Source organism: Gracilinanus agilis, chromosome 4 (genome assembly GCF_016433145.1).
Source record: "Gracilinanus agilis isolate LMUSP501 chromosome 4, AgileGrace, whole genome shotgun sequence".
Lineage (NCBI taxonomy): Eukaryota > Metazoa > Chordata > Mammalia > Didelphimorphia > Didelphidae > Gracilinanus > Gracilinanus agilis.
Genome location: NC_058133.1, coordinates 444,071,198 through 444,098,234, shown reverse-complemented (window position 1 = coordinate 444,098,234; position 27,037 = coordinate 444,071,198). Strand labels below are relative to the sequence as shown.

Below are 27,037 nucleotides of genomic sequence, written 5' to 3'. Positions count from 1 at the left end.
TTTCCTTTCTTTGGAGTCAAGTTTATTCCTTGTAATTTTGTTCTTTTGTTTTTAAATGTATTTGTTTGTTTATTAAAATTCTGTCAGATTTTTCTGTCCTTTCCTCCCCTTCTCACACTAAAGAATGCATAATTTGACAAATAGATATGTATGTGTAAAGCTATGTCTTGTTTATTTCCATTTATCAATTCTGTAAACCTACACAAATCATTCTTAAAATAGTTTCTGTGTATAATGTTTGACTGGTTCTGCTTATTTTTCTTTTTATCATTTCATGTAGGTCTTTCTATGCTTTTTTTAAATTAATCTGCTTGTCAGTTCTTATGATGTAGTAATATTCCATAACAATCATATGCCAAAGTTTGTTTAACCATTCTTTGATGTACATGCCTACAATTTCCAGTTCTTTTCCAACACACAAAGAGCTGCTGTAAATATTTTAGAACATATAGGTTATTTTCCTTTTATCCTGATCATTCTAGGAAACTAACCTAATAGTGGTATTGCTGAGTTAAAAGGTATACACAGTTTTATAACTCTTTGGACATAACCTACAAACTGATCTCCAAAATGTTTGCATCAGTTCAAAGTTTCCTCAACAGTGTATTTGTATCCTCATTTTTCCACATCTCCTCCAACACTTGTTACTTTGCCTTTTTTTATCATTTTGTCCCATATAATAGGTGTGAAATATCTCAGAGTTGTTTTTATTTGCATCAAAGGACCAGTAATTGCTATTTTTCTAATCATGTTTTTCTAGTAATCATTTTGTCAATAATGACAATAATAATAATAATATCGTTTAGTTATTTTTAGTTGTGTCCAACTCTTTGTGATCCTTTTGGGTGGGGGGGTTCTTGGCAAAGATACTAGAATAGTTTGCCATTTCCTTCTCTGGCTCATTTCCCAGATGAGGAATCTGAGACCAACAATGGTAAGTGACTTGTTCAGAGTCACAAAGCTAGGAAGTGTCTGAGGCCAGATTTGAAGTAAGGTCCTACTAACTCTAGGGCTGACACTCTATCCACTGTTTCACCTACCTGCCTCTCTATTAATAACAGACATGTTTTTTCTTAATTATTTGATATCATCTTCCCTTTCAAATATCTTGAGAATTTGTCTTTCAAAACTGAAAATATTGGGTCAACTCCATCATAGAGCTCCTCTAAAAAAGATTTTATCTCATCTAGTTGTTCTTTCACTCTAACTTTCTCACACTTCCTCAGTCAAATAGCCAGAGATTAATAGCCAGAGCATAAAAATTACATCAATGATAGAAACTCTCAGTGAGGAACTTTTGACAGTTCTTTACCATTTTTATCTATTGTTTGTATATTTTATCTATTTTTATATCTTTTATATGTTACTTATATATACCTATTATTTATTTATCATTGGTCTTCCAGTTTAGATATTATCCCTTAACTAAGTACAATATATAAAGGTTCAGTGTAGTCTGAATAAAATGATAAAAAGGTGAAGAAGGGAACTAATTTTAAAGTGTGTACTGTGTCCATCACAGTCAGTGATCCAGGGGGAATACACACAGAGGTATTGATAATGGTAACATTGGTTGGCAACAGAGATTGTTAAAAAAAAACATGCAACTTAATTATATGTTTTCTTATGTAGGCAAGAAATTTTAGGTTGAATCAATGTTAGATTATTAGATAACTTAAGCTATTTTAAATTTTAATTAAATGTCTTAAGGCCCGTGGCTTTGAATACCAAGTAATAATCAGCTATATCTTTTAATTATTTTTAGATTTACGTTTCCTTCTCATTGTAAGATGACACGTTTTTAGAAAATACTATAATACTATAAATCTTTTGGATACCCCTTATTTTCTAATGGACATTCATAGAATGCCTTGAAAAATGTTTATTCTTACATTAGTTATTTTAGTCAGTCTTTGGGGTAATTAATTCCCTTACTCTTCTGCATGCTGTCTGTGTGACCATGAAAAGTCACCTAGTGCCCCACACAACTGAAGAAGACAATGCTCAAGTTGCCAATCTGCCTCATTTGAAGGCGTTCTCTACCATGAGCAAATCAGAGCTTTTATTATTTTCTCAAAAGGTGTAGTAGAATGAATACTGGTCTTAGAGGAAGAAGATGCCTAATCACAAACGAGTTGCTTAATTTCTCAGAATTCAAGTTTCTTCATCTGTAAAATGGAATCATTCAATAAGCTTTTATTAAGCACCTACTATTGGCTCTGTGCTAAGCACTGGAGATTCTTGGAGTGCCAACCTTGTAGGGTTGTTGTAGGATCAAAAGAGTTAATATAAATGAAAACATTTGACAGAACTTAGAGATGTGTTACATAATTTGTCCCAACTTTCATAATATGGGAAAAGCAATATCAGATCTACTATCTTTAATCAGACTATGAGAAATAGATGTAAAAAGCAATATGGAATGTGTAAGTCCATCAGCACCTTGTTTGTTTGCACAATATATCTATTCACACCAGCTGCCTTATACTTTGTGGAAACATAACAGAGCTGTGTGTCTATTTATGTACTGTATGTAATTGTTTTCTTTTTCTAAATCTGCTGTTCCTTGTTCTTTTTTAAACAGATGCTTAAATGTTCCATCCAATTTCTTACACATTACTATATCTCAAATGCAAGAGGGAAATGTTTCAAGCTGCAGTTTCAGGGTTATTACACCCACTTGCATAACACTTCTCCATGCAATAATAATAGCGTCAGCTTCGTTAAAAATAGATCCACATCCATTTACAAATTAACATACTTGGAAACATAGGAATATTCAGATAATATGCATATATATGTATGTTTTAAATACAGATAACTCACATTTGAATTTTGTCTAGTACAACACTGCCATCACATGATAACCATCCTTCAGCAATATGTAAAAATGCTCAATAGACTAACCCTTGGTTATTCTTCCTTCCCAAAGGGACTGCAGTTAGACCCATAGCCTTACGAGCTGTAGCAGCCATCGCCCAAGCCTTGCCTGGATTTCCCATTTTAGCCACCGGGGGAATCGACTCTGCAGAAAGTGGATTGCAGTTTCTGCAAAGCGGAGCTTCTGTTCTACAGGTAGAGTTGTTGGGTTTTGTGGATGGCAGTCATGTTGTTGTTCTTTTGGCAGGTGGTGATTTGCCTGTTTTTTTTAGTCTAATCCAATGACAACAATTCCTGCTGTGTCAAACCAATATGACTTTGCTGGGAAAATGGCAAGACTCAAGGTGTGACATTACATGGGGTTCTGAGAAATATGGTTTCTTGGAATAAAAAAAGAATAAAAATTCTCACTTATGGAGGCTTAAAATTGAAGGAAAAAATAGGAAACTCAGACATATAAATAAATTATTCATGAGAGAAGGTGTAGCAGAATGAGAGAATATAACATTGAGAGGAGGAATGAAATGAAAGAAGGAAAATTAGGAGTGGGGGTGATTATGGTGACAACAATAGCTATAATAAAGGGATAATAGTTCTCCTGTACTTTGACCAGGAACATAGATATCATTATCATCATATAACATTCAAGTAATACTTGAAATTTAACAAAATGTTCCACAAACATTGGCTCATTTTATCCTCACAACAACACCGAGATGTAGAAATGGAAGGAACCTCAGAGTTTTCTGTTCCAATTCTTCATTTTATACATTAGGAAACTAAGATTAAAGGCTCTTTAATGAGTTACCCAAGGTTGTGGATTGTTGTATTCAGTTCTGGGCACTGCATTTAAAAAAACAAAACAAAATAATAACTAACCATAAAAAACTAGAGTGAAAAGGTGCAATTTAATTTAGTAACAATTTAATATAGTGACCTTTTTTTTTTAATTTCCCATTATTAGTGACTTCAAAGTTCAGATACAATGCATGAAATATAAGCCAATGGGAGCAAAAACCAAATAAAATAAAAGGATTTCAGAGCAGTTTCTCTTTTCCAGAGCTAAAATAGATCATTTTTTTTCTTTCACTATGTAATTTCCTAGTTCCCCAGATTTAATGAGTGTTTCATTTACACATTTAAGAGCAATATGCAAGTATATAGGTAAAAATAGCAATTCTGTAATCATAAGGTGATATATGAGAAAATATGATTTTAGCATATAGTCAATAAAGTTCTAATTATCTGTGTCAAATATTACATTATTTTAAATTATTTTAATGGAAGGTTACTTTCAAGAAGGTTTTAATTTTTGAAAGGCCTCTTGATCCCAGTGTGACACATGCTGTTTATAAGCAAATAGGAGGAATTAAATGGACACCTGCTAGGCCCTTTGAATGATTATACCCTCTCTACTAGGTATAAAGATTAATACCCAAATCCAGAGGACATTAATTGAAATAAGAGTCTAATCTTTCCAGAAGATGTGTTTTTCACTTTTACAGGAAAAATAAGTAATAATCCCACATGGCAATTACGTAATGGAACAAAACTAGCTCCAGATTAACTGATATAAATATGTAGATAATTATTTTGAAAAACTTTACATCTGGGAGAGACCCCTTTTTGTGAGTCATCCAGTTAATTCCCCTGCAGAAAGTAGTTGGTTAAATAATAGCTAACATTTGACTATCTTTGTTAGGCTTGTTAATACTTTTAAAAGATTCTCTCATACCTTAAATCAGTTTAGTGTGGTAGGGACTAGAGGTATTATCCTCATTTTATAGTTGACGGAACTAAGGATAGAGAGATTAAATGATTGACTCATGGTCAGATAGCTGAAAAGTATCCGAGGCAGAACTGTAGCCCCTAATTTTCTGATCCAAGTCATTATTTTATCTACTGTACCATACTACTTACTCAAATTATTTTGTTTAACAGGTCCTGTCTTAGGAAATTCACAAACCAAGCATAGTAGATAGAAAGCCATCCTTGCAGTCAAGAAGACCTGACTCCAAATCTTGCCTGGGACTCACACTAGTTAGGCGATGATGCTCAAATCACTTGTTTGATTCAGTCATTCAGTCCTCCTAGAAAAACCTCTAAAACTATAGTACATTTTTTTGTTTTTTTCCCTTTAATTTTTTCTTTTTTTAACACATTGATACAATTTTTAGTATTTTTTTCTGACATTTTACAATCCATATTCTCTTCTTCCCTCCCTCCTCACATCCTTTCCCAATGTCACTGAAGTAGTAGTTATCAGTATCACAAATCACTCATACCTCTTCCTCACATCTCTGTTTCCTTTGAGAAAATGCTTCCAGTCTCCTAGGTTTTAATCTTTAATTTAGTATCTTTGAGGAATAGTATCCAGAATAAGGGAAACAATAATTCCACTGATTCCCTAGTCAGACCATATCTAGAGTATGGTCTTTCCCCCTCCACCCTTCAAGCCCCTTCTCCAGTGGATGGGTTCCTCCTAGAACCTTTATTTTGAAGATGGACCTAATCTAGCCATCCTTTATTCTTCTCTTGTCTCCGCTTCTAACCCTCCAGATTTTTCTAACCATGACACCTCTTATGTAGGTACCTTTTTCCCCTTTAGAATGTACACTCATTGAGGACATGGGACGTCTTTCTTTTTACTTCTACTTATTTCCTCAGTTCTTATCATAGTTTAATAAATACTTACCGAGTTGATTTAACTTACATGCTGACTAGAAGTGGTATCAATATGTCAAAGGGTTTGCACAGCATAGTAAATTTGGGGGCATAGTTACAAATTACCTTCCAGAATGCTTGTACTAATAGACAGTTTCACCAACTAATGTGCCTGTCCTCCTACAAGCTCTATAACATTTGTCATTCTGATGGGTATGAGATGGAACCACAGGGAAGTTTTCATTTGCATTTCTTTAATACTGATTTAGCACATTTTTATATGGTTGTTGACAGCCCTACATGTATAGAAACAAAGGGATTTATTATGGCAAATAAGAACTGGGTAATTGATAACAGAAATTATAGAAGGGTAATTGGGGGGAAGAGGTGTTGAGAAACAACAATATAGATGGTGGATGTTGAGGAATTGGAAAAGCAAAAGGCATTAGAGGAATTACTGACTGAGAATATGGCTATTGATTGATGTAAGGACGTATGGTGACTGGGAGATCCTTGGAATCATGTAAAATTCTTTTTATGATCTAGATCAATCATAAACCCTGATTTTGTACCAAGTGCTGATTTCCTTCAGTTTTTGCTAGATGTATGTAAAGAGCAAGTCTTCCCTTTAAAGAAAGACTATCTTGAAGCAGCCAGGACTTAAGGCCACATAACTAATGTAGATTATGCAAGAAAATAGTTAAAATTGTGCAACTCAAAAATTCAAACTGGAAATACTTAGCACCCAAAAACAAGCATGGCATTAACTATATCTAGAATTATATATCAAATACTCACTATATTTCATGGACTTGTAGACAATAAATTTTGATACTACAATTACTGTCCCTCAGGATTACTTATAAACTACACTGGAGCTGGAGGATCATAATTGAAAACAAATAATTCCCCACTTTTACCGATGCATAACATTATTATTTAAGAATCATGTTTTTCATAGGTAACTAGCAAATTCTCAAAATCTCTAGTCTGAATATAATGAGAAGCTTCTGAATATAAAGATCTAGTAAGAGAAATAAAAATCACTTAGGAACAGAAGGCAGTTAGGTGTTTTAAAGGATAGAGTGCTTGACCTGGAGTCTGGAGGACCTGAGTTTCAATATGACTTCAGACACTATGTGTCTAAGTGACTCTGTCTCTTCCTAGAGTTGGAAAGATGCTTTCAGTGAATTTATAAAAGATGAGATTATATCCTAATGCTCAAAATCAGTTTAAAAAGAGGTTATTTTATGCACAAATAATATAACATTTCAATATTTGTCAAAACAGTAAATATATAAGAGAAATTGGAGAATATTGGACCACTTCTATCCAAACTCCATCTCTATAAAAAAAAAGAGAAAAAAGATTAGAGAAGAAACAGCAACCTAGAAATAACATAGATCTATAAAAAATATTTTTAACCCTTATCTTCCATCTAAGAATTGATACTACATATCATTTCCAAGGCAGAAGAACAGTAAGCTCTATGCAATTGGGGTTAAGTGACTTGTCCAGGGTCACAAAAGCTAGGAGGTGTCTGGGGTCAGATTTGAACCTAGGACCTCCCATTTCTAGGCCTGGCTCTCTATCCACTGAGCTATCCTGGCCCAAGATCCATATAAATATAAAGACATTGTTTTTAATATATGTCATTGCAATAAATATTCATAATCTCTAATGTATAAGGAGTTGAAAACTTCCCAAATAATAGAGATGTAGAAGAAACCATATATTATCCAGTTTGCTCCCACTGTTATCTCAAAATTATTTTCAGTATTCTACGATATTTTATTCTATTTAATCTCAAAATGTTGAGATTTTGCACACTTGTGCAATAATTTGAAGAATATTAACTATAATCAGAATTAATAGTAATATAGCAGTTTGTTCTTGGGCATTTCTATCTGAATCCTGAAAAAAATATCAAAATATATGATAATATCAATTGTATATAATAACATTTCCCTAGCAATCAAAAGTTTGAACAGCATGTTATATTCTCTCATATAACTCTCAAAACAACCTTGTTAAAGTAAGTACTACAAGAAATATTATTCCCAACTTATAATTAAGGAAATTGAAACTTAGAAAAATTAAGTCAATTGAAATCAAGACTTCTGACTCAGAAATTTTACACGTAGACAAAATAGTGAGCCAAGTAAGCAGAGATTGATTTTCTCATTGCTTCATCTTATTTTCAATATCCAGTCTGAAAATTATACCAAAAGATAGAGAACTAGTTCCTGTTCTTCCTCAAACTTTCATCCCAACTAACTCCACATTGTCCAATCAGAAATGTTCTGTATACTAGACTTAAGAAACCATTGAGCACAAAGAAAGTCGAGTAAAGAAAAAATTGCAAGAGATGTAGGTAGTGAGTGGGAAAACCTTTAAATCATCATCATTATTAATAAGAATAATGCTTTTAGAATTAAAGTGACAAAATAAGCTTCATCAAAAAAGATCAATTATTGATTCAGTGGAAGGAGATTGTTTTGGAATTGGAAATAGAAGGTTAATACTGAATGTGCATTCATCAAGGAGGGAAGAAGTAATTAGCAAAAACTTACTAAATGCCTACTTTATATCAGGTGCTGGGCTAGGTGCAGGGATTGAAAATACAAAAGTGAGACAATCCCTGTCAATAAGAAACTCACCTCCTACTAGATATAAATTTATGATAAACTAGTGTTTCCTTTTTGTCCTTACATTTTAGGAAAGATTTTGACAAACTGGCCCTTGGCCAAAGGAGAAAAATCAAAGTGGTAAAGAACAAATGTGGTATTTGAGGAAGTAGATGGGTATGAATGCAGCTCTCATATGGTCATAAAGAACTCTCATAGATAAGAAAATTGTTTGCCCCAAAGGACATGAATGTATAATAAAAGCATTGGATGTAAGGTGCAGCTTTTTTCATAAGGAAAAAACAAAATGTCCTCTGGTCCCCTTTTAGTTATTGTTAGCTAACATTTATTAATTACTCTGTGCCAGGAAATCACCATTAATAATGATATTCTGGTAGAGATGTGAAGTCCATGGTTACGAAAGTTGTAAAAAATGTATAATCTCTTCAATGAATAGGTTAAACTAATTTCTGAGAACCCACTTAACATTATATTCTGAGATTATCTTCATTTGTTTTAGTTGGGGAAGAATGGGGCATTACTGTTTCTGATAAAAGTAAAGGGAAGACATGAAATCAAAGAAATTAGTCTCAAAATAGTTTGGGAAAATATATCAAGCCATTTCATATCAGAATAGAGGTCATACAAAGAGAGCTGTTCATTTAAGAAGCTAAAGGGCTATATCCCATATGAATCATTGAAACTGATAGTTCAGTATCACCTAACTGAATCATATATTTAAGAAAAAAGATACAAATTGAGTTAGGAAAGACAAAACAAAATAGCAGAGAATTAAATAGATAAGTTTGGAAACTCTGGTTTATACTTAAGAAGTTCAACTTCTGAATTCTCTTCTGGAGTTACATTTTTATGATTATTTGTTGCAAAAAAAATGAACTTCAAATAGCATAAACTCCCTCTACACTAAACCTTTGGAGAAGAAATTCTGTAAGTATATCTCACACACAGATTCATGGAGCCACAGAATTTCAGAGCTGGGAATGACCCCAGAAAATATCTAGTCTAACCTGTACTGGACCATAATCCCTTTTACTATATATATATATATATATACATCCAATGATCATTCAATATTTCCTTGAAGGGCTGTGATGAGGGAGGTATTACAGCCTCCCCAGGTAGCCCATTATGCCTTGTACAGTGTTAATCAATAAGAAGCATTTCCTGACATCAAGACTATATAATCTTCTTCCACTCATTCCTCTGTAGGACAAGCAGAACATGCTGCAAATTCAAAGTCATGAATACAGATTTGTATTTCTTTTCCATTTTGACTAATATTTTGTCAACCAGTCACCTAGCATTTATTAAGTGCCTATTATTGAGTGGAATTGAGTTTCCTTCTCTCAGTAGTATATACAGTGTCAGGTCAGTAAGTGAACATTTTCAAGCCTTCCTAGCCCTTCCAAGGCAGCCAGGTGACACAATGAATCTGGAGCAAGAAACACATGAGTTAAAATCTGACCTAAGCAACTTACTAGTGGTGTGACCCTGAACAAGTCACTTAGCCACTGTCTGACTCAGTTTCCCCACCTTTTAAATGAGGATAATTATAGCACTGATCTCTCAGACTGGTTTTAAAGATAATATTTTTAAATTAGATATTTATAAGTCACTTTGTAAGCCTTCAAAGGCTTTATAAATGCTAGCTCTTATCAGTTTTGCTACTGATAAACTCATACCACATAGATGGTAGCTTATGAAGATAGGTGGTGATTACCATTTTTGTGAATATACAAAGGGATTCATTTTGGGGTGTTGTAATAGACTATACCATTTTGGTCTTGAGAAATTTCTGATGTCCCTTTGTGACAATCTCAGCCTGACCCAAGAGGGAATCTCGAAAACTGAGTATAGTTTCACCAAGCACAAAGTCTTAAAAGTGATGCCACCACTAAAACCAGTGAGGAGGGCAGCTAGTTGGCTCAAAGGATTGAGTGCTACACCTGGAGATGAAAGGGCATAGGCTCACTCTGACCTCAGACACTTTCTAGCTGTGTGACCCTGGGCAAGTCACTTGACCCCAGTTGCCTAGTCCTTACCGCTCTTCTGCCTTAGAATTTACATTTAGTATTGATTCTAAGACAGAAAGTAAGTACTTTAAAAATAAAAATAAAACCAGTGAGAATGAGAAGGGAAAAGTCACTAAAAAAACTATAGTAGGTTCAGAGATGTTCCATCAAATTTCAAAGGACCTTGAAGCTTAGATAGTAGCAGGCAGTTATTTTGATTCTCAACTATTCCCTAATCTAACTGTAATATATCTACAAGAAACCAAATCCATAAGATTTTCCCAATTCCAATAAGGTCACAATGATATCACAATCATAATAACAACAATAGAAACAGTAAAAAAAATAATAGCATTTATGTTGCTCACTTAAGGTTTGCAAAGCATTTTAGATAGTATCATTTTATTTTCTCAATAATGCTGGAAAATAGATGCTATTATTATCCTCATTTTATAGATGAGCAGCCTGAGTTAGGCAGGGGTGAAGTGACTTGTCCTGGATCACACAGTTATTTAGTGTCTCTAAGATCTTCCTGACTAGGTCTAGCTTTTTATCCACTATAGCACCTAACAGCAGAATATCTTTTCCATATAGCTGCCAAAGCAATAATTCTAAATCCCACTTTTGACTACCTCATTCCCGATCAGATAGCATCCCATCTAGAATGAAATGGAAAAGCCTTCTGTTTGCCATTCAATGTCATTCACAGTTTGGATCCAGACTCTTTGCAAGCTTATTGCATATGACTCCCCTTCCTGGATCCCCACATTTCTATCAAACTGACCTGTTTTTTTCTCATTTACAGAATTCCATTTCCCATCTGCTTTGGCCCAGCTATCTCTCCTGCTGAGAATACACTTTTCACCTCTTCCTCTCAGAATCCCTAGATCCTATTTGAAAGCAAGTGCCACCTCAGTCTTTCCTAATCCTCCTCTCACTCTACCAAAAAAACAAAACCAAAAATTACTCTTTTATATACTTAAATTTATTTAACCTTTACTTAAATGTGTGAGCATTGTTTCCTTGGCAGATCACAAGCTCCTTGAGAACAAATCTATTTCATTTTGGTTTTGCATCTTTCTGACTTTGCACAGTGCTTAACAGCTTAAATAGATGCTTAATAACATCTTCTGGATTGATTGCACTGACTGATTCCAGGCTACTATTGCTATTTCTCTCTACTTGAATTGTCTCTCCCTAGATCTTTCCCCTTGAATTCTCCTGGACCTTATTTAACCTAGGACTTGGGTTATTCTAACTTATATTTTTTTTTCTTGAATTAATTTATCTAACTCCTCTCCCTCTCACTGCCACAATCTGAATCATACATTAATGCTCCTGAGTATAGAACTATTCTAACCTTAACCTTAGGGTTACTAAGTTCAAAAATTAGAATCACAGAATCATAGAAACATAGCTGCAAGACAGGAAGGGACCACAGAGGCCATCTCATCTAATCCATACTTGAACAGGAATAATGTATTCTAGAGAATTCCTGAAAAGTGGTAATCAAATCTCCACATTAAAAACTCTAACAAAGAGAAATCTACTCTATTCCTAATTAGACACTTCCACTTTTGGATAGTTCAATTTGTTGGAATTTTTTTCTTAATAAAGGCCATAACTAACTCTATTTTTACATCTTAAAAGTTTCATTGTTGTTCTTTATTTTTACATCACATTTATTTCTAATTATATTCTTTGTTCTACTCACAAGCCTTTCCTTTTAGGAAACTTAAAAAAAATAGTTCAGCAAAATCAACCAACATAGCAATTATGTTTGTCATTATATGTAGCATTCCATACCCATAACCCCTCATTGTTTCAACAAATAGATAGAAGTACATTTAATCATCTTTTCATTGGGGTCAAGCTTGTTTTTAATTAGCTAATATTGTTTTGTTTTATTTTTAATGTTTTTTAATTCACATTGCTCTAGATTTTATAGATTCTTTCCTCATCCTTACTTCTCTCTGTATCAATCCATGTCATTTTTCTTTGTTTCTCTGAGATTCTCATAATCATTGTTTCTTAGATAATAGTGCACAAACACCCTTCTTTTCAGCATCTAATCATTGTTTTTAACTTTGCCTTCAGAAGAAGAAAAAGTCAATCTTTCTTGGACATGATAGTCCAAAAATGTATAAAAGAAATTATCATGTCTCCTTAAAGCTTTTTTCCCCTCAATTAAATATCCCCAGCTCCCTTAAGAAGTCCTTTAATGACCAGGTCTCTACTAATGTCACCATCCTATTAATTTGCATTTGAATATTTTCTAGCTTATTAACATCCTTCCAAAAACATGCACAGATCAAAACACAATATGTGACCAGGTCAGATTAAAAAAGAGCTATCATTTCCATCTCTGTGGATCCTATGGTCATCACCAAAAACTAAGATTACATGATTCTTTTGAACTGTCACACCAGATTATTGATTTATGTAATAATACAATTCATACTAAAATCCTCATTTCTCCCACATGCTTCCTCCACACTGTACCAGTACAGTTGATTCTTTGAACCTAAGTTTAAAATTTTGTTTGTATTGTGCTTCATTTTACTAAATTTAGCCTATAAAATAGTATTGTATCTTGATTCCAACATCCAATTCAAGTTCAGATCTTCTGGAAATTTAAAATTACCTTTCCATTTATTCAAATACTTAATAGAAATATTTAATGGCACAAGACCAAGAAGACTTCTCAAGAGTTCCATGCTACAGATTTTCCTCCCAGGAGTCATCTTGGTGCTCTCTTACTATCTTGGATTTTTACTCCTTGTTAACTAGGTTTGTTCAAAACTTCCCAGGCTAACAGGTCACTTCAGAGATTTCCCTCAGTGTTGAAAGCAAACTAGAAACACCTGAACATATTTATATTTTATGAGCAAGCCTTTACCAGACTATATAGCATGAAACATTCTTCTGACTAGATAGTAGAGTTTTATATTTTTTGTAATTTTCTAGTCCAGATTAAAGTAAAAAAGCAGGCAGGTATAATGCCAATAGCAATTGTTTTTGTTTTTAAACTGTTCAAATAAGATTACCTTTACAATGTTCTAATTTGTCTTATATGCCATATTCCCTGTGAACCTTTGATTAGTTTTTTCTAATCAGATGTATCCCATCAAAATACTAAAAAACATGTATTTTAATATATATGTATATATTGGAATTGTCCAAGGAATTAAATTAAACCTCTGTCTATTGTTTCTAAATTATATTTTTCCACATTAAAAATCATAAAATTTTCCAAATTCTAATATTTTAGCACTTACATTTTTTATGACTTCTGAAAGCTTGTCAATGGAGTTTCTACAAGCTTTCAGGCTCTTTCATTATCCTGGGTTGTCATTTATCTGAACCTTGAAACTTTAAAGTTCATAGGTATTTTCTTATTGTCATCACACAGTGGAAAAAATACTGAATTTGTAGTTAGAGGACCTGAATTCAAATATTAGTTCTATTCCTTGCTGTGAGCTTTTTCATGGTCAAATTACTTAACTTTTTTGGGCCCCAGTTTCTAATCTGAAGATGATAGGTTTTAACTAGGTAACTTCTAAAGGTCCTTCTACCTCTAAATCCATGACAATGTATATGACCTCAGTGTTCATCACCCTATTCAGTCCCATCTTTAATTTTTAACAAAATAAAATTTTAAAATTTATAATAAAACATAACCAATGTTACATTTTATTTTTTTTAAACCCTTACCTTCAATCTCTTAGTCAATACTGTGTATTGTCTCCAAGGCAGAAGAGTGGTAAGAGTAGGCAATGGGGGTTAAGTGACTTGCCCAGGGTCACACAGCTGGGAAGTGTGTGAGGTCAGATTTGAACCTAGAACCTCCTGTCTCTAGGCCTGACTCTCAATCCACTGAGATACCCAGCTGCCCTCCCAAGGCACATTTTAAAACTAAGAAAATATAATGTCCACAGGCATCTTTATGTAAAGATTACTGGCTCCAGTTCTTTCAATTTGATACCACTATTCCAATTCATTCTGTTAACTTCTTTTATTATGGGTAAATATATACCATTCACATTTGGTTATGTTATTTAATTATTTCCTTCAATTTTGTCTCCTTACACTTGACTCTCCCTCTTTATTTTATATTATTAATTTCCTTTCTTTTTTTAAAATTTTAATTTTTTTGTCCCTATTACCACCCCAGGCTCACAATTTGTTATTTGTAACTAATCTTGCCCTAAACCTACCTTTCACTTTAATGTTTCCTCTTTCCCTCTTCCTATTTCTAGCCTTATATTTCTATATTTTTCTTTTTCCTACTTTTTATTTTTTCTAAACTACATGTTTAAATAATTTTTGCTTATCATGCAGAGAACATGCAAAAATCCATGTTCTCTCCCTCCCTTCCACTCCTCCTTCCTCCTTGAAACAGCAGGTAATATGATGTAGATTGTACATGTGCTATCATACAAAATATATTTCCATGTTCATCATATTGTGAAACAATACATATGTCACTTATACTAGAGGAAAATTCATGTAGGCAATAAAGTGAAAAATATGTTTTAATGTGCATTTAGGTCCCATCAGTTCCTTCTATGGAAATGAATAGCCTTTTGCATCATGAGTCCCTTGGAAATGTCCTTGATCCTTGTATTGTTGAAAATATTTGATTTATTCACAGTTGATCATCATACATTATTGTTGCTATTGTATACAACATTCTCCTGGTTCTGCTCACTTCACTTTGCATATCTTCATAATAAGTCTTTCAAGGTTTATTCGTGATCATCTTGTTTGTCATTTCTTAAGACACAATAGTATTCCATTACAACTTTATACCACATTTGCTGGGTATATGATTGGGATTTGGTTTTAAAAGAAACTCTAGTAAAATATGAATAATATGAAAATAAGTTTTGAACAATGATACATGTATAACCCAGTGGAATTGCTTGTCAGCTCCGTGATGGGGGAGGGAAGAGGGGAGGGAAAGAACATGAATCTTCTAATCATAGAAAAATATTTTTAAATTTAATTTAATTTAAAATTTTAATTGAATTTAATTTTTAAAAATTAATTTAATTTTTAAAAAATACATACCACAACTTTTTTCAGCTACTCCTCAGTAATGGAAATCCATTCAGTTTCCAGTTCATTGCCACCACAAAATATTTTTTTACAAGTAGGTTCTTTTCCACTATATTTTTTTATTTCTTTGGGACACAGACTTAGGAATGGTATTGTTGGGTTTGATTGCCCTTTGAGTATGGTTACAAATTGCTCTCCAGAATGATTATATCAATTCATAGCTACTCCAACAGCATATTAGTGTCCCACTTTTCCCACATTCCACCAACATTTACCTTTTTTCCCCTTTTTTGTCATATTAGCTAGTCTACCATATTAAGTTGATTGTATTTCCACACCAAATTCTATATTTGTGCCTTTTTATTTTGACCAGTTTATATGACAGTGAAATTCAGATGATTCCCACTCCTCCTATTCTTTCCATGCTCATGTATAATTCTATTTATGCAACCTGATTATATACATTATCAAGTTCCTCCATCTCTTCACTCATTTTTCTTGAATGTATCCTCTTCCTCTTCCTTTTCTTAAAACATCTTCTACCCATAATAAAGCAATTTATAGGTCTTTTATTTCAACTGAATTTATTGCAATACTTAGCATAACCCAATGGTATATCTTCTGAATACTTAGAAGGAAAAAGTAAATTAATTACAAGGAGAAATTGATAATAAAACTATAATAGTAGAGGACCTCAATTATATCTATCAGCCCTAGATAAAGGAATTAACAAGAAAAGTTGAAAACCTGAATAGAATTTTTTAAATTAAATGTTAATGTGTTGATTATTGAATGGAAATATAAAGGGACTACATATAATTCTCAGCTTAAATGACTCCTTTAAAAATACATCTGGACATTAAAAATTTACAAATGAAAGCAGAAATATCATGCACAATTTTTTAAGCCTTCAAGGAGCATTTGAGCTGTCTATAAAAGCAATCAGGAAATCTTAGCAGTTAGCCCAGTACCAGTCACATAATAGACACTTCATTGATTAATTATTGATTGATTAAAATATAAAAAATTTTGGAATTCCAGGTATGAGGAATATCCAGTTGAATAATTGAAAGTGGAATTGAAAGAATTGAAAGAGGAAATGTCATGTGTGAGGAAACAGCAAACATTGAATATGGAAAGACAATAGAATACATGGAAGACATCAACATGTTAAAAGACTGGAAATATATGAAGGGGCATAGTTGTAAAAAACTTTCAATTCCAAAGATAGCAATTATATTTGATCATAGTGATAATGGGGACTTGTTGGCAATGCCTAAGAGCAGTTGATGATGTAACACTGGGATAGGTAAATATATAGAAATTATTTAATATGTTTGAATTCAGGGAAGCTGATGAGATCACCAAGAGCTGGTAAAAGGGCAGAAAAGAAAAGGTTCTAGGTCAGAACCCTGAAACACATACAAAAGGTACAATATATGCATCATATACTGTTGGAAAAGAATCACAGGGATGGCCAGGCCACTCGGCTAACAAGAGATTCATTAACGGTCATTGATTCAAAAAGGAGACATTTTACAGGTGAGCAAACATGTTCAGGGAGTTTAAAAAGTACAAATAATTTATGACAGTCATTAAAGAATATCTAAGAAGTAGGGGCCAGAGGAGAGGGTGGTCAGCTATATCAAATGTTACAAAATGATCAGAAGAATGAGAACTGAAAAAAATACAGTATGATTTGGCAATTAATTATTTGACTTTGGTAAGCTTTATTTTGAAATATTTTCAGTTGAATGATCACAAGAAATTCTGAGATGAGTGCAAGTCAGAGCAATGAGTTTATCCCCTTTGGATCCTATAGTGATTCCTATTTAGACCTGACTTTAGTTTTTGATATCATATAATGCTTCTTGCCTGTCAGCTCTAGAGTACATCTTTCTACCTATCGATCTGGGTTTATTAGGACAATAATTCTGTCACCTCCATGTTCTAGGACTTCCTGGCTGCAACCTTCCTAACCCTCTCCAGAACATCCATTAATACCATATAAATGCTTCAATTATGGTCCAGTTTGTTCCATACCATGCCTTCTGTTGGGCGAGGTGGAAGAAAAATGGTTCCTATCCATTACTAGTTGTTATAGCTCAAAACATAACTAGAAAAGCCCTTTTTTATTTTTAGCATTTTTCTCAAGCCTTTTCTCTTTAGGGACTTTAGCCTTCCTAATATGGTTGTTATGGTTCTGTGACTTTTAGAAAAATTATATTTTGCTTTGTACCCCTTCAATCTTTTTTTTCTATAAGTGAGTGAGATACAGTAATAAATTTTGAAGAGTTCTTTATAAAAGGACATAGCTTCAGAGCAGGGAGGAACCTGACAGATCGCCTAGTCCATTCTTCTAATTTTACAGGTGAGGAAACTGATGTGCAGAGAGTTTAAAAGACACAATAAGTCACAGAAGGATTTAGGTCACAGTTTTCTTTCTCCAAATCCAACACTTACCATGATTTCACACTCTGTTATTTTGAAAATCTGAGTTCATTAGAGAATTCCTCATGAAGCCATATTGACTTTTTTGATCTTTATCTTTTAATCATCAATGAGATTCCTTTTTAGAAACTCTTATCCCTCTTGAACAATTGACTTTTTTTCAATAATCTCTAACCAAGGCTTTATATTTATTTTTTTCTGTTGAAATTTTGACATTTATTTCCCTCATCTAAAGTATGTGAAAGAAAAATAAATGACTGATAAAGCATTTATTTAGTGCTTACTATGTAGTAAGCACTATGCTTAAGCACTGAAGATACAAAATAGAAAAAGTAGATCCTGTTCATACTCTTACTGGAGGAGATAACATATTTAAGAGGATTCATCTACAAGGGAGGATGCCAAAGTCCAGGAGTTCTCAGTGTGTTCACTTGCAAGTGCCAAGAATCCAGATGGCACCAGTCCATCATTTTGAGGAAGGAGAGATCTAAAGGTCAGATTTGAGGGAAGATTCCCAGTTTTCCCATTAGAAGTGATAATAGAGAAAGGAGAATCACTGTTCATTAGGGACAGGAGATGAGTAAATAGGATTTGTTAGGAAGACTGTGTGGAGGGCCCAGGCTAAATTATGCATATATATGAACATATGTGTATATATATATATATGTATATGGATATGTATACACACTTATGTGTACAGTATTCATATGTGTATACAATTTTCCTTCATTATCCTTTACTATCTGCATATTAAATAAAAGTCCTTTCTGCTCTCTGGACCTCAGTTTCCTTATCGTTCAATTCAATTCATTTTAATGAGATTTTATTAAATACCCACTCTATTCCAGGCAGTGAGTTTGGACTAAAATATCAGATGAATTTTTTTAATTAATTAATTTATTTATAATGTTTTTCCATTGTTACATGATTCATAATTTTCCCCACCCCTCTTCCCTCCTCCTTCTCAGAGCTGACAAGCAGTTCCAATGGGTTATATATGTATCATTATGCAAAACCTATTTCCATGTTATTCATATTTGCAGTACAATGATCTTTTAAAGCTAAAACTCTAAACATATCTCCATCAAACCATGTGATCAATCATATGTTTTTCTTCTCCATTTATACTCCCACAGTTCTTTCTCCGGATGTGGAAAGTGTTCTTTCTCCTAAATTCTCCTAGGTTATCCTAGATCATTGCATTTCTGCTAGTAGAAAAATCCATTAAGTTAAATTATGTTCTCCTGGTTCTACTCCTTTCACTCTGCATCAATTCCTGGAGGTCATTCCAGTTCCCATAAAAGTCCTCCAGTTCATCATTTCTTTCAGCACAATAATATTCCATCACCATCAGATACCACAATTTAATCAGCCATTCCCCAATTGATAGATATCTCCTCATTTTCCAGTTTTTTGCACTACAAAGAGCTAGGCTATAAATATTTTTGTACAAGTATTTCTCCTTATTATTTCTTTGGGATACAAGCCCAGCAGTGATGTGGCTGGATTTCAGGGCAGGCAGTCTTTTAAGACCATTTGGGCATAATTCCAAATTGCCCTCCACAATGGTTGGATTAATTCACCCATCAGCAATGTATTAGTGTCCAAATTTTGCCTCATCTCCAACATTTATTATGTTCCTTTGCTGCCATATTAGCCAATCTGCTACATGGTACCTCAGAATTGTTTTTAATTTGCATTTCTCTAATCAGGTGGGATTTAGAATATTTTGTCATGTGATTATTGATAATTTTGATTTCTTCATCTGAGAACTGCCTATTCATATGCCCTGACCATTTGTTGATTGGGGAATGGCTTGACTTTTTGTAAATTTGACTTAGTTCCTTATACTTTTTGGATACCTTTGTATCACCTTTGTCAGAGAGTTTTGTTATAAAATTTTTCCCAGTTTGTTGATTTCCTTCTAATTTTGGTTGCATTGGTTTTGTTTGTACAAAACCTTTTTAATTTGATAGAATCAGAATCATTCATTTTGCATTTTGTAATGTTCTCTATTTCTTGCTTGGTCTTAAATTCCTTCCTTTCCTACAGCAGACCAGTTCTTAATGACCTTATATCACAATTTTTCTAACACATTTATCATTAAAAGCTCCCGATTCTATTTATTCCATTCCTATCTTGAAATCTATTTATAACAATACCACATGTTGAGAACATCTTTCTATTCTAGGTCACAAAGTTATCCCTTAAAGTATATTTAAAACCCTACTACTTCCATGAAACCTGTAGAGATTGATCTGCAAATTACTACTTCACAATTGTTTCTTCCTACCTTTCCCCACCTGGATGTGGAATCATTATTTTCTATTAATTCCTAGTCTTTTTCGTTAATTTTAGCTGCCCCTTGCCTTATCCTTCATAACCTGTCTTGACTATAGTCACATAAATGTCAGATAAATGAAAAATTGGGGCAGCATTCTTTTAAAAAAGAATATCTGGCTTTTCCTTTGCAAGCTTTAAGTTTGAGAAAGACAATTGCCTTCTTCACTTGTGCATCGAAATCAATGTGCCCTTTGGGTTTTTTCCTTGCTTCTTTTATTCCCTCTCCCCAATGACATTCTTAAGTTGTGTTTGTTTACATATATATGTGTGTATATATATAATTTTATGTATATAGATGCACATATAAATATATATTTATCCTATCCATTATGTTTCTTTAATTTAATTCTGCCTGAATTTACCTCACATATCCATGCCAACCACAGAAAAACTACAGCAAATTATAAACTGCTAGAAGTAAAGCTACCAAAACAATGTAATACCATTTGCCAAATACGTTTTTTAATCCCCATGTACAAATAAAGGAAACAATACAGATAGGAGAGCCTCTATATTTCAGTAAATTATGGTACTTCATGGTACAGTACAAAGGGTGCTAGATTTTAAGTTGGAGGGCAATGTTTGGAATCAAATTTCTATTTACTTCTAGTGTGACTTAAATAGTTTTGCATAGTTGAGAAAATAGGAGATTTGGAGTCTGGAAGACAAGGTTACAAATTTCACTCCTATCTATCATAGGCATGCTATTCAATTTCTCTACGCCCCAGTTTCCTCAAATTTAAAATATAGATATCTGTTCTTATAAGATTCTTATGAGATTCAAATAAAATTTATGTATGTAAATTTTTTCAAACCTATAAAGCACTAAATAATTGCTATTATTTAATCTCACAAGGGCTCAATTTCCTCATTGATAAATTAAAAGGGTATTGGGCTAGATGATATATAAATTCCCTTCTAGTTCTAAATCTATGATTTAATGGCAATTTAATTTGTGTCTTCATATCTTGAACAGATTTGAATTCAGAAGACCTAGACCCTTGTCCTTCCAACATTACCTAGTTGTGTGACTTTGGGCAAATCATAGATTTGTAGATCTAACGTTAAAAGGAACCATAGAGGTCATCTAGTACAACCTCTAATTTAATAAAAGAGGAAGGCCTAGCAAAGTTTAATGACTTCCCCAGTGTCACTAAGTAAAAGGATGAGGATTTGAACCTAGGTTCCCAAAATGAGGTTCTTTCCATTGCACCGTGCTGCTCAACAAGTCTTTTCATCTGTGAGCCTCAATTTCCTCATCATTGAATTGAATAAAAAGCTTGGATTTGATGATTTCTAAAGTCTCTTCTGGCACACACACACACCATTTAGACTTATAATGGTGTGTGTGTGTGTGTGTGTGTGTGTGTGTGTTGTGTGTGTGTGTGTGTGTGTGTGTGTGTGTGAGACTGACAGACAGACAGACAGATAATGACCTACCCAAACTAGACTATTTCCCCAAAACTGGCCCAAATTCATTGTGACAAATTAATTCATCCAGAAAATCTTGAAAACACTTTGAAAGCATTTACCTTGAATTATCAAGTGTCTCTCTCATTTTTATGATTAACAATTCCAGAAAAAGTTGGAGAATTTCTACAAATTCATAAAAGTCTATAGATTTCTATAAAGTCCGTGAATTTTGTAAAGTCACTCAAGTTCATGGCAAGATTGAAATAAATTCTCCAGAGATGCCAATGCTTAATTCAGAGGACCAGACTTTCTGAGCATTTAAGACACTTGCCAGATATAGAATGTGATCAGCCATAAACCTGAAATAATATCATGATCAGTGTTAATAGACATTAGAATTATGAACAATTAAGGGCTTGATTCAAGCATGAGTCATTCTTAGGGAATACGGGTCATGCCAGAAGTATTCTGTAATGAGTGATTTATCTCTTGATTCTACTGAGCTGTTCTTCCCTGTACGTTCACTCTATGTGATTTTCCATCATGTACTGATTTTTTTTCTCAACATACTATTGACTTATTTTTAAAAAGCATGCTCTAAAAGAAGAGAATGGCAATAACCGCTTCTTTACCCAGCTTCTGCCAAATGCTTTTAAGGGTCACTGTTTGAACGTATCATTGCTGACTGTTTCACACATTATATGTATGTGTGTGTGTTTTTTTAAATTCAAATAAAAACAAAATCACATGCTTGGTCCCACAGAAATTGGTACCTTTGCATTATCTACATGGTTTAATGCTTTACAGTTCCAGTTCGGCAGATTTCTGAAAGGCTTTTTGAGATACAGATATGAATTTTTAGAGATTCTAATTACAAGTTAGAAGTCATCTCACTGTAGGAAATTAAAAATGGAGACAATTATAGAAAATTCCCATTGAAAGAAAAATGCATTATGGAAAAAGCAATAAAAGCACAAAAAATAAAGGAAGGGGGGAAAATCACTTCTGAGTAGCCTGTATGATTCAATTGTCGATCAATAGTGTGTAGTTAATGCATTACCAGGAGAGCATTAATTTGCAATTACCGCAGGTGATCTGATCCTCTGTGTTCTGTCCATTGACACAAATGACCTTTTGTTGAAAGATTCTGCAGTCATTATTTTAGATAGAAGGCACGGAAAAAGGAAGTAGACAGTGTAGGTCACTCTTAGAAGCATGTATTTCACGACAGAGATTCTGAGGCTGTAGATTGGCACCAAATATTCACAAGATAGAAAATACTGTTTAAAGGAAAACAGTAGAGTGTGTATGTGTGTGTTTATGTTAGATATAATCTGTATCAGAAGATGAACTAGAGTGTAAGCTAAAACTAGCCCTAGGTGAAAAGGCATTATATGTATATTAAAACAGAATTCCCTCATTTCTGGCTGAAAAAACAAGAGACAGAGACAGAGACAGAGAGACAGAGATATGAGAGAGACGAGAGACACAAGACGCTTTGGATTATCTCCATCTCCGTTGTGAGTTAGCTCATTTTTAGCAGCCATGCTGAGCGACCTGGGAGAGGGAGACTGCGAGTCTCCAACCGCGACACACTTTAATTAAACAGAGGCTACCCCGGCACATCAGAGACCAGTCTGCCCACATATTCAGTTTGAAAACAGCCATGCATCTCATATTGTTGTGGTGGTTTATGCTGCTGTTGTTTTCACTATCCCCATACAAGCATAGGCAGCTTCTCCCGCATCAGCGGTGGCAATTGGGAGCCAGAAATCTCCCAGAAAGGTATGCATGCCTGTGACCCGCGATCTTTAGTCTGTTCTGTCTGCTGAGGGAGCTTAGAATATGCCATCTTCTGTGCTTACTTCCAAGCTTGCAAACTGTGAATTTGACTAGAGTGCGCAATCAGAATGAAGACAACGACTTTCTTCTCATTTCCCTTAGCATTACCAGTGGATGTCTAGAGATTCCATTTTATAATCAGTGATTAGAACTAAAATCGGCACATCTCTATCTATTTTCTCTCCTCTCATATCCCACCATAGTTATCATGATTTCCACATGACCTAGTGGACAAAATAGTGAGCTTGGAGTCAAGAACCTCTGGGTTCAAAACCTCCCTCTAACATTTAATCTACAAATGATTCTCAGCAAGCCACTTCAGATTTATTTGCTTCAGGCAACTAACACACAAGGACTTCCCTATTAAGTCATTGGTACATTACCACATGCATCTAGGAAGAGAGTTTTCACACTGGGAACAATCGGTGCTCACAAAATTAGAGATCCCTCATTTAATTACTGTGAATAATAATGATGAAGCTGTAATGATTATTTTTATTTAGAAGAAGTTGTTTATTCATTTTGAAAAAAAAATTACCTGTCCAATATATATTATCCCATAATTGATCATAGAATTGTGAGTGTAACTCAGTTAATTTAATTTAATTCAATTTGACAGATATTCATTAAGATCTGTTTTGCACAGGGAACTGTCTTATGACCTAGGGTAGATTAATAATTTACATAAGACCTGGTCCTTACCTTCGTGGAACTTTTGGTCTTGTAAAGGGAATATGATATGCATACAAGTAACTCCAAAGCAAAATAATATGCAAGTGTAGTAAGGCAGGGTTCTGTGAGGTTCAAGGAGAAAGAGCTCATTGACAAATAGAGGGACCAGAAAAAGCTTAATGGAGGAGCTGACCTTTGAGTTGAGTTTTAAAGAATGGATAAGACTTCCATAGACAGAGGCAAAAGACTGCCCTCAAGAAGCTCACAATCTAATGGAGGAGACAACAATCAAACCAATAAATAGAAAAAAACCTTTATAAAGGATGAATAGGAACTGATTGACAGAGGAACAATGCTACAATTAAGTGAGTTTAAAGTGAATTAAAATTTAGCTTATTTTCAAACAGATAAAGATAATCAGAGTTGAATAAAAGAGGGTTTTCTCATCTGAACTTGCCTGATATATTCCATATCTGTAGAATCCCCATACTTCTCTATTTAAAAAATGAACAGAAATCTGTTTCTCTCCCTTTTAAAACCTTTTCCTGAGGGAAAAGAGGGAAAATTGTTTGTGATAAATATGCATACTCAAGCAAAACAATTGGCTATATCCAAAAATATATCTTATTCTCACCCTAAATCTATCACTTCTGTCTAGAGATGAGAGTGTATTTCCCATCATTTGTCCTCTGTAATCATAGTAGTTATTGTGTTTATCATACTTGGAGATTTTAAAGTTATTTATCCTTACAACATGGTTCTTATTGTATAAATTGTTCTATTTCAGCTGATTTCCTTCTTCATCAATCTGTAAAGACATCAAAATTGTTTGTTTTTATAATATTATCTTATAATTGTTCATACTGCTTCTACACACTTCACCCTGATCAGTTCCTATAAATCTATACCTCTTTGAAATCATCTAGTTCCTCATTTTTTAAAAAAAATTTATTTTGAATATTTTCCCATAGTTATATACATCCTCATTTCTTAAAGCACACTAGAACTCTGCCACATTCATAGACAACAACACATTCAACCATTCTTAATTTAATGGATAATCCCTATAGCTATGTATACATATATGTGTATACACACACACATATATATATACATATATATGAATTTTTCTATTTCTTTTATCTCTTTTGGGTATAGGCCTACCACTATTTAGTAATTTTTTGTGTATAATTCTAAATTACTTTCTAGAATCATTGTACCTATTCATAAGTATATTCCTGTGAATACACTGTATTCATGTGCCTGTTTTCTCATATCCTCTCTAACATTTATAATTTTCCTTTTTGTTATCTTTGCAAATATGATGTGAAGTAGAATATCATAATTGCTTTAATTGGCATTTCTCTCTGAAAAATCATATTTCAAATCCCAATAGACCAAGAAAAAGCTTTAATGAACATTAATTATCCCTGGGCATTGCTTGGCACATCTTAAGTGAACTCCAGTTTGGTTCCCAAAGTGGCCATTACTATTCATCAGACTCCCAATCTTTTCTTAAAGCTAAAGATACACGTCTTATTTCACCAAGAAAATCAATATCACACAGCATTAACTATTAAGTAATCTCTGTTTTCTCCATATTTTTTATATTCAATCATTCTCTAAAACTATTACTTCACCTGTTCTCTGAATCCCATCTTATCCTGCCTAACAAAAGAGCCTTTGCCTATTATTTCCCTTACCTCTAGCATTATCATTTTTGCTAAAGCATCAATCCCTGGATACTACTCTCTTGTATTTGTTATTTTCTCTTTTTCAAATGTAACCTCCTTGAGGGTAGAGACTATTTTTCATTTTGTGTTGTTACCAGCATTTAGCACATGCCTGACACACATGAATACATTTTTCCCCTCCCTTCCATCCTTTCTTCCTTCCCTTTCATACCCCTCTCCCATATACTATTAATTTCTCTGATTTCAAATATAGGATTAAATCTTTAAAAAAAACCCTTACCTTGCCCAGGTCACATAGCTAGGAAGTATCTGAGGCCACATTTGAATCCAGGACGTCCTGTCTCCGGACTTGGCTCTCAATCCACTGAGCCACCTAGCTGCCCCCAGGATTAAATCTTAAAACCTTAAAATGTGAAGAAAAATTTGAAGTCATCTAGTGTAGTATGTAGCTCTGTTTGAAGCATAATGCTCCTGATAAGTGAAAAGTGTCACCCAATTTCTTTAAAGATTGTTAAATATTGAGAAGTCATTATCTGACCAAGGTGCATCTTCTAGACACTATCTTATTTTGTTCTTTTCTTTCTCAGTAAGGCTTCATGATGACATACTCTAAATGTACCTTCTGTTTCCATATCATTCATTTCCTCCTTAAGTCCCTACTGCCTGTACTTTACCTATAATGTTTCCCTGAAACTGCTTTCTCCATGATCACCAACAATCTTACTGGGAAAAAAAAGAAACAAAGAAAAACACTTATCTTTGTTTAATTGTATTCCTCTGATATTTTGCTGACTCTGACACTGTGAATTTATTTTTATTGAATTAGAACATCTCAACATAAACAACAAATGTCTGTAATTTGTTTTCCTTTGTTTCTGAAAAAGTATTTTGTTGTTATTTACGCAAGTTCTATCTGTGTCTTGTTGGTTATCACTTTGCAATTTTATGTATTTTGTAGTCATTTTTAATGGAATTTATCTTGCTAGGTTTCCTCATGGGTTTTGTTAGCAAAATATAGAAAATCAAATGGCTTCCGTGGATTTATTTTGCATCTTTCTAAATGATTTATTTTTTTTATTGAATCCCTTCAATTCTCCAAGGAAACTATCATATCTTCTAAAAATAGAGATAATGACCTGAATGACCTTGACTTTCTGTACATGTATTTACTTTGTCTTATTACTTTAGATAGCAATGCATTAATATTCATTAATAATATAATCTATCATTTTCTTACTGTGCCTCCCATTCTTAGTCTGGGTATCAGGACCATATTTATCTCAAAGAAGTTTGGTAAGATGAGACCTCTATTTTTTAATAAACAGGCTATATGACATAGGAATAATCTGAATTTAAA

At 33.5% G+C, this 27,037-nt stretch overlaps 1 protein-coding gene across 1 annotated transcript in view; it reads left to right on the top strand.

The window, feature by feature from the left end:
- DPYD (dihydropyrimidine dehydrogenase) overlaps window positions 1-27,037 on the top strand; it is a 974,103-nt gene that overhangs the window by 789,862 nt on the left and 157,204 nt on the right. Inside the window, exon 19 of the mRNA XM_044672105.1 lies at window positions 2,933-3,075. Within this exon, the coding sequence (XP_044528040.1) occupies window positions 2,933-3,075 (143 nt within the window). The remainder of the gene's footprint in view (window positions 1-2,932; window positions 3,076-27,037) is intronic.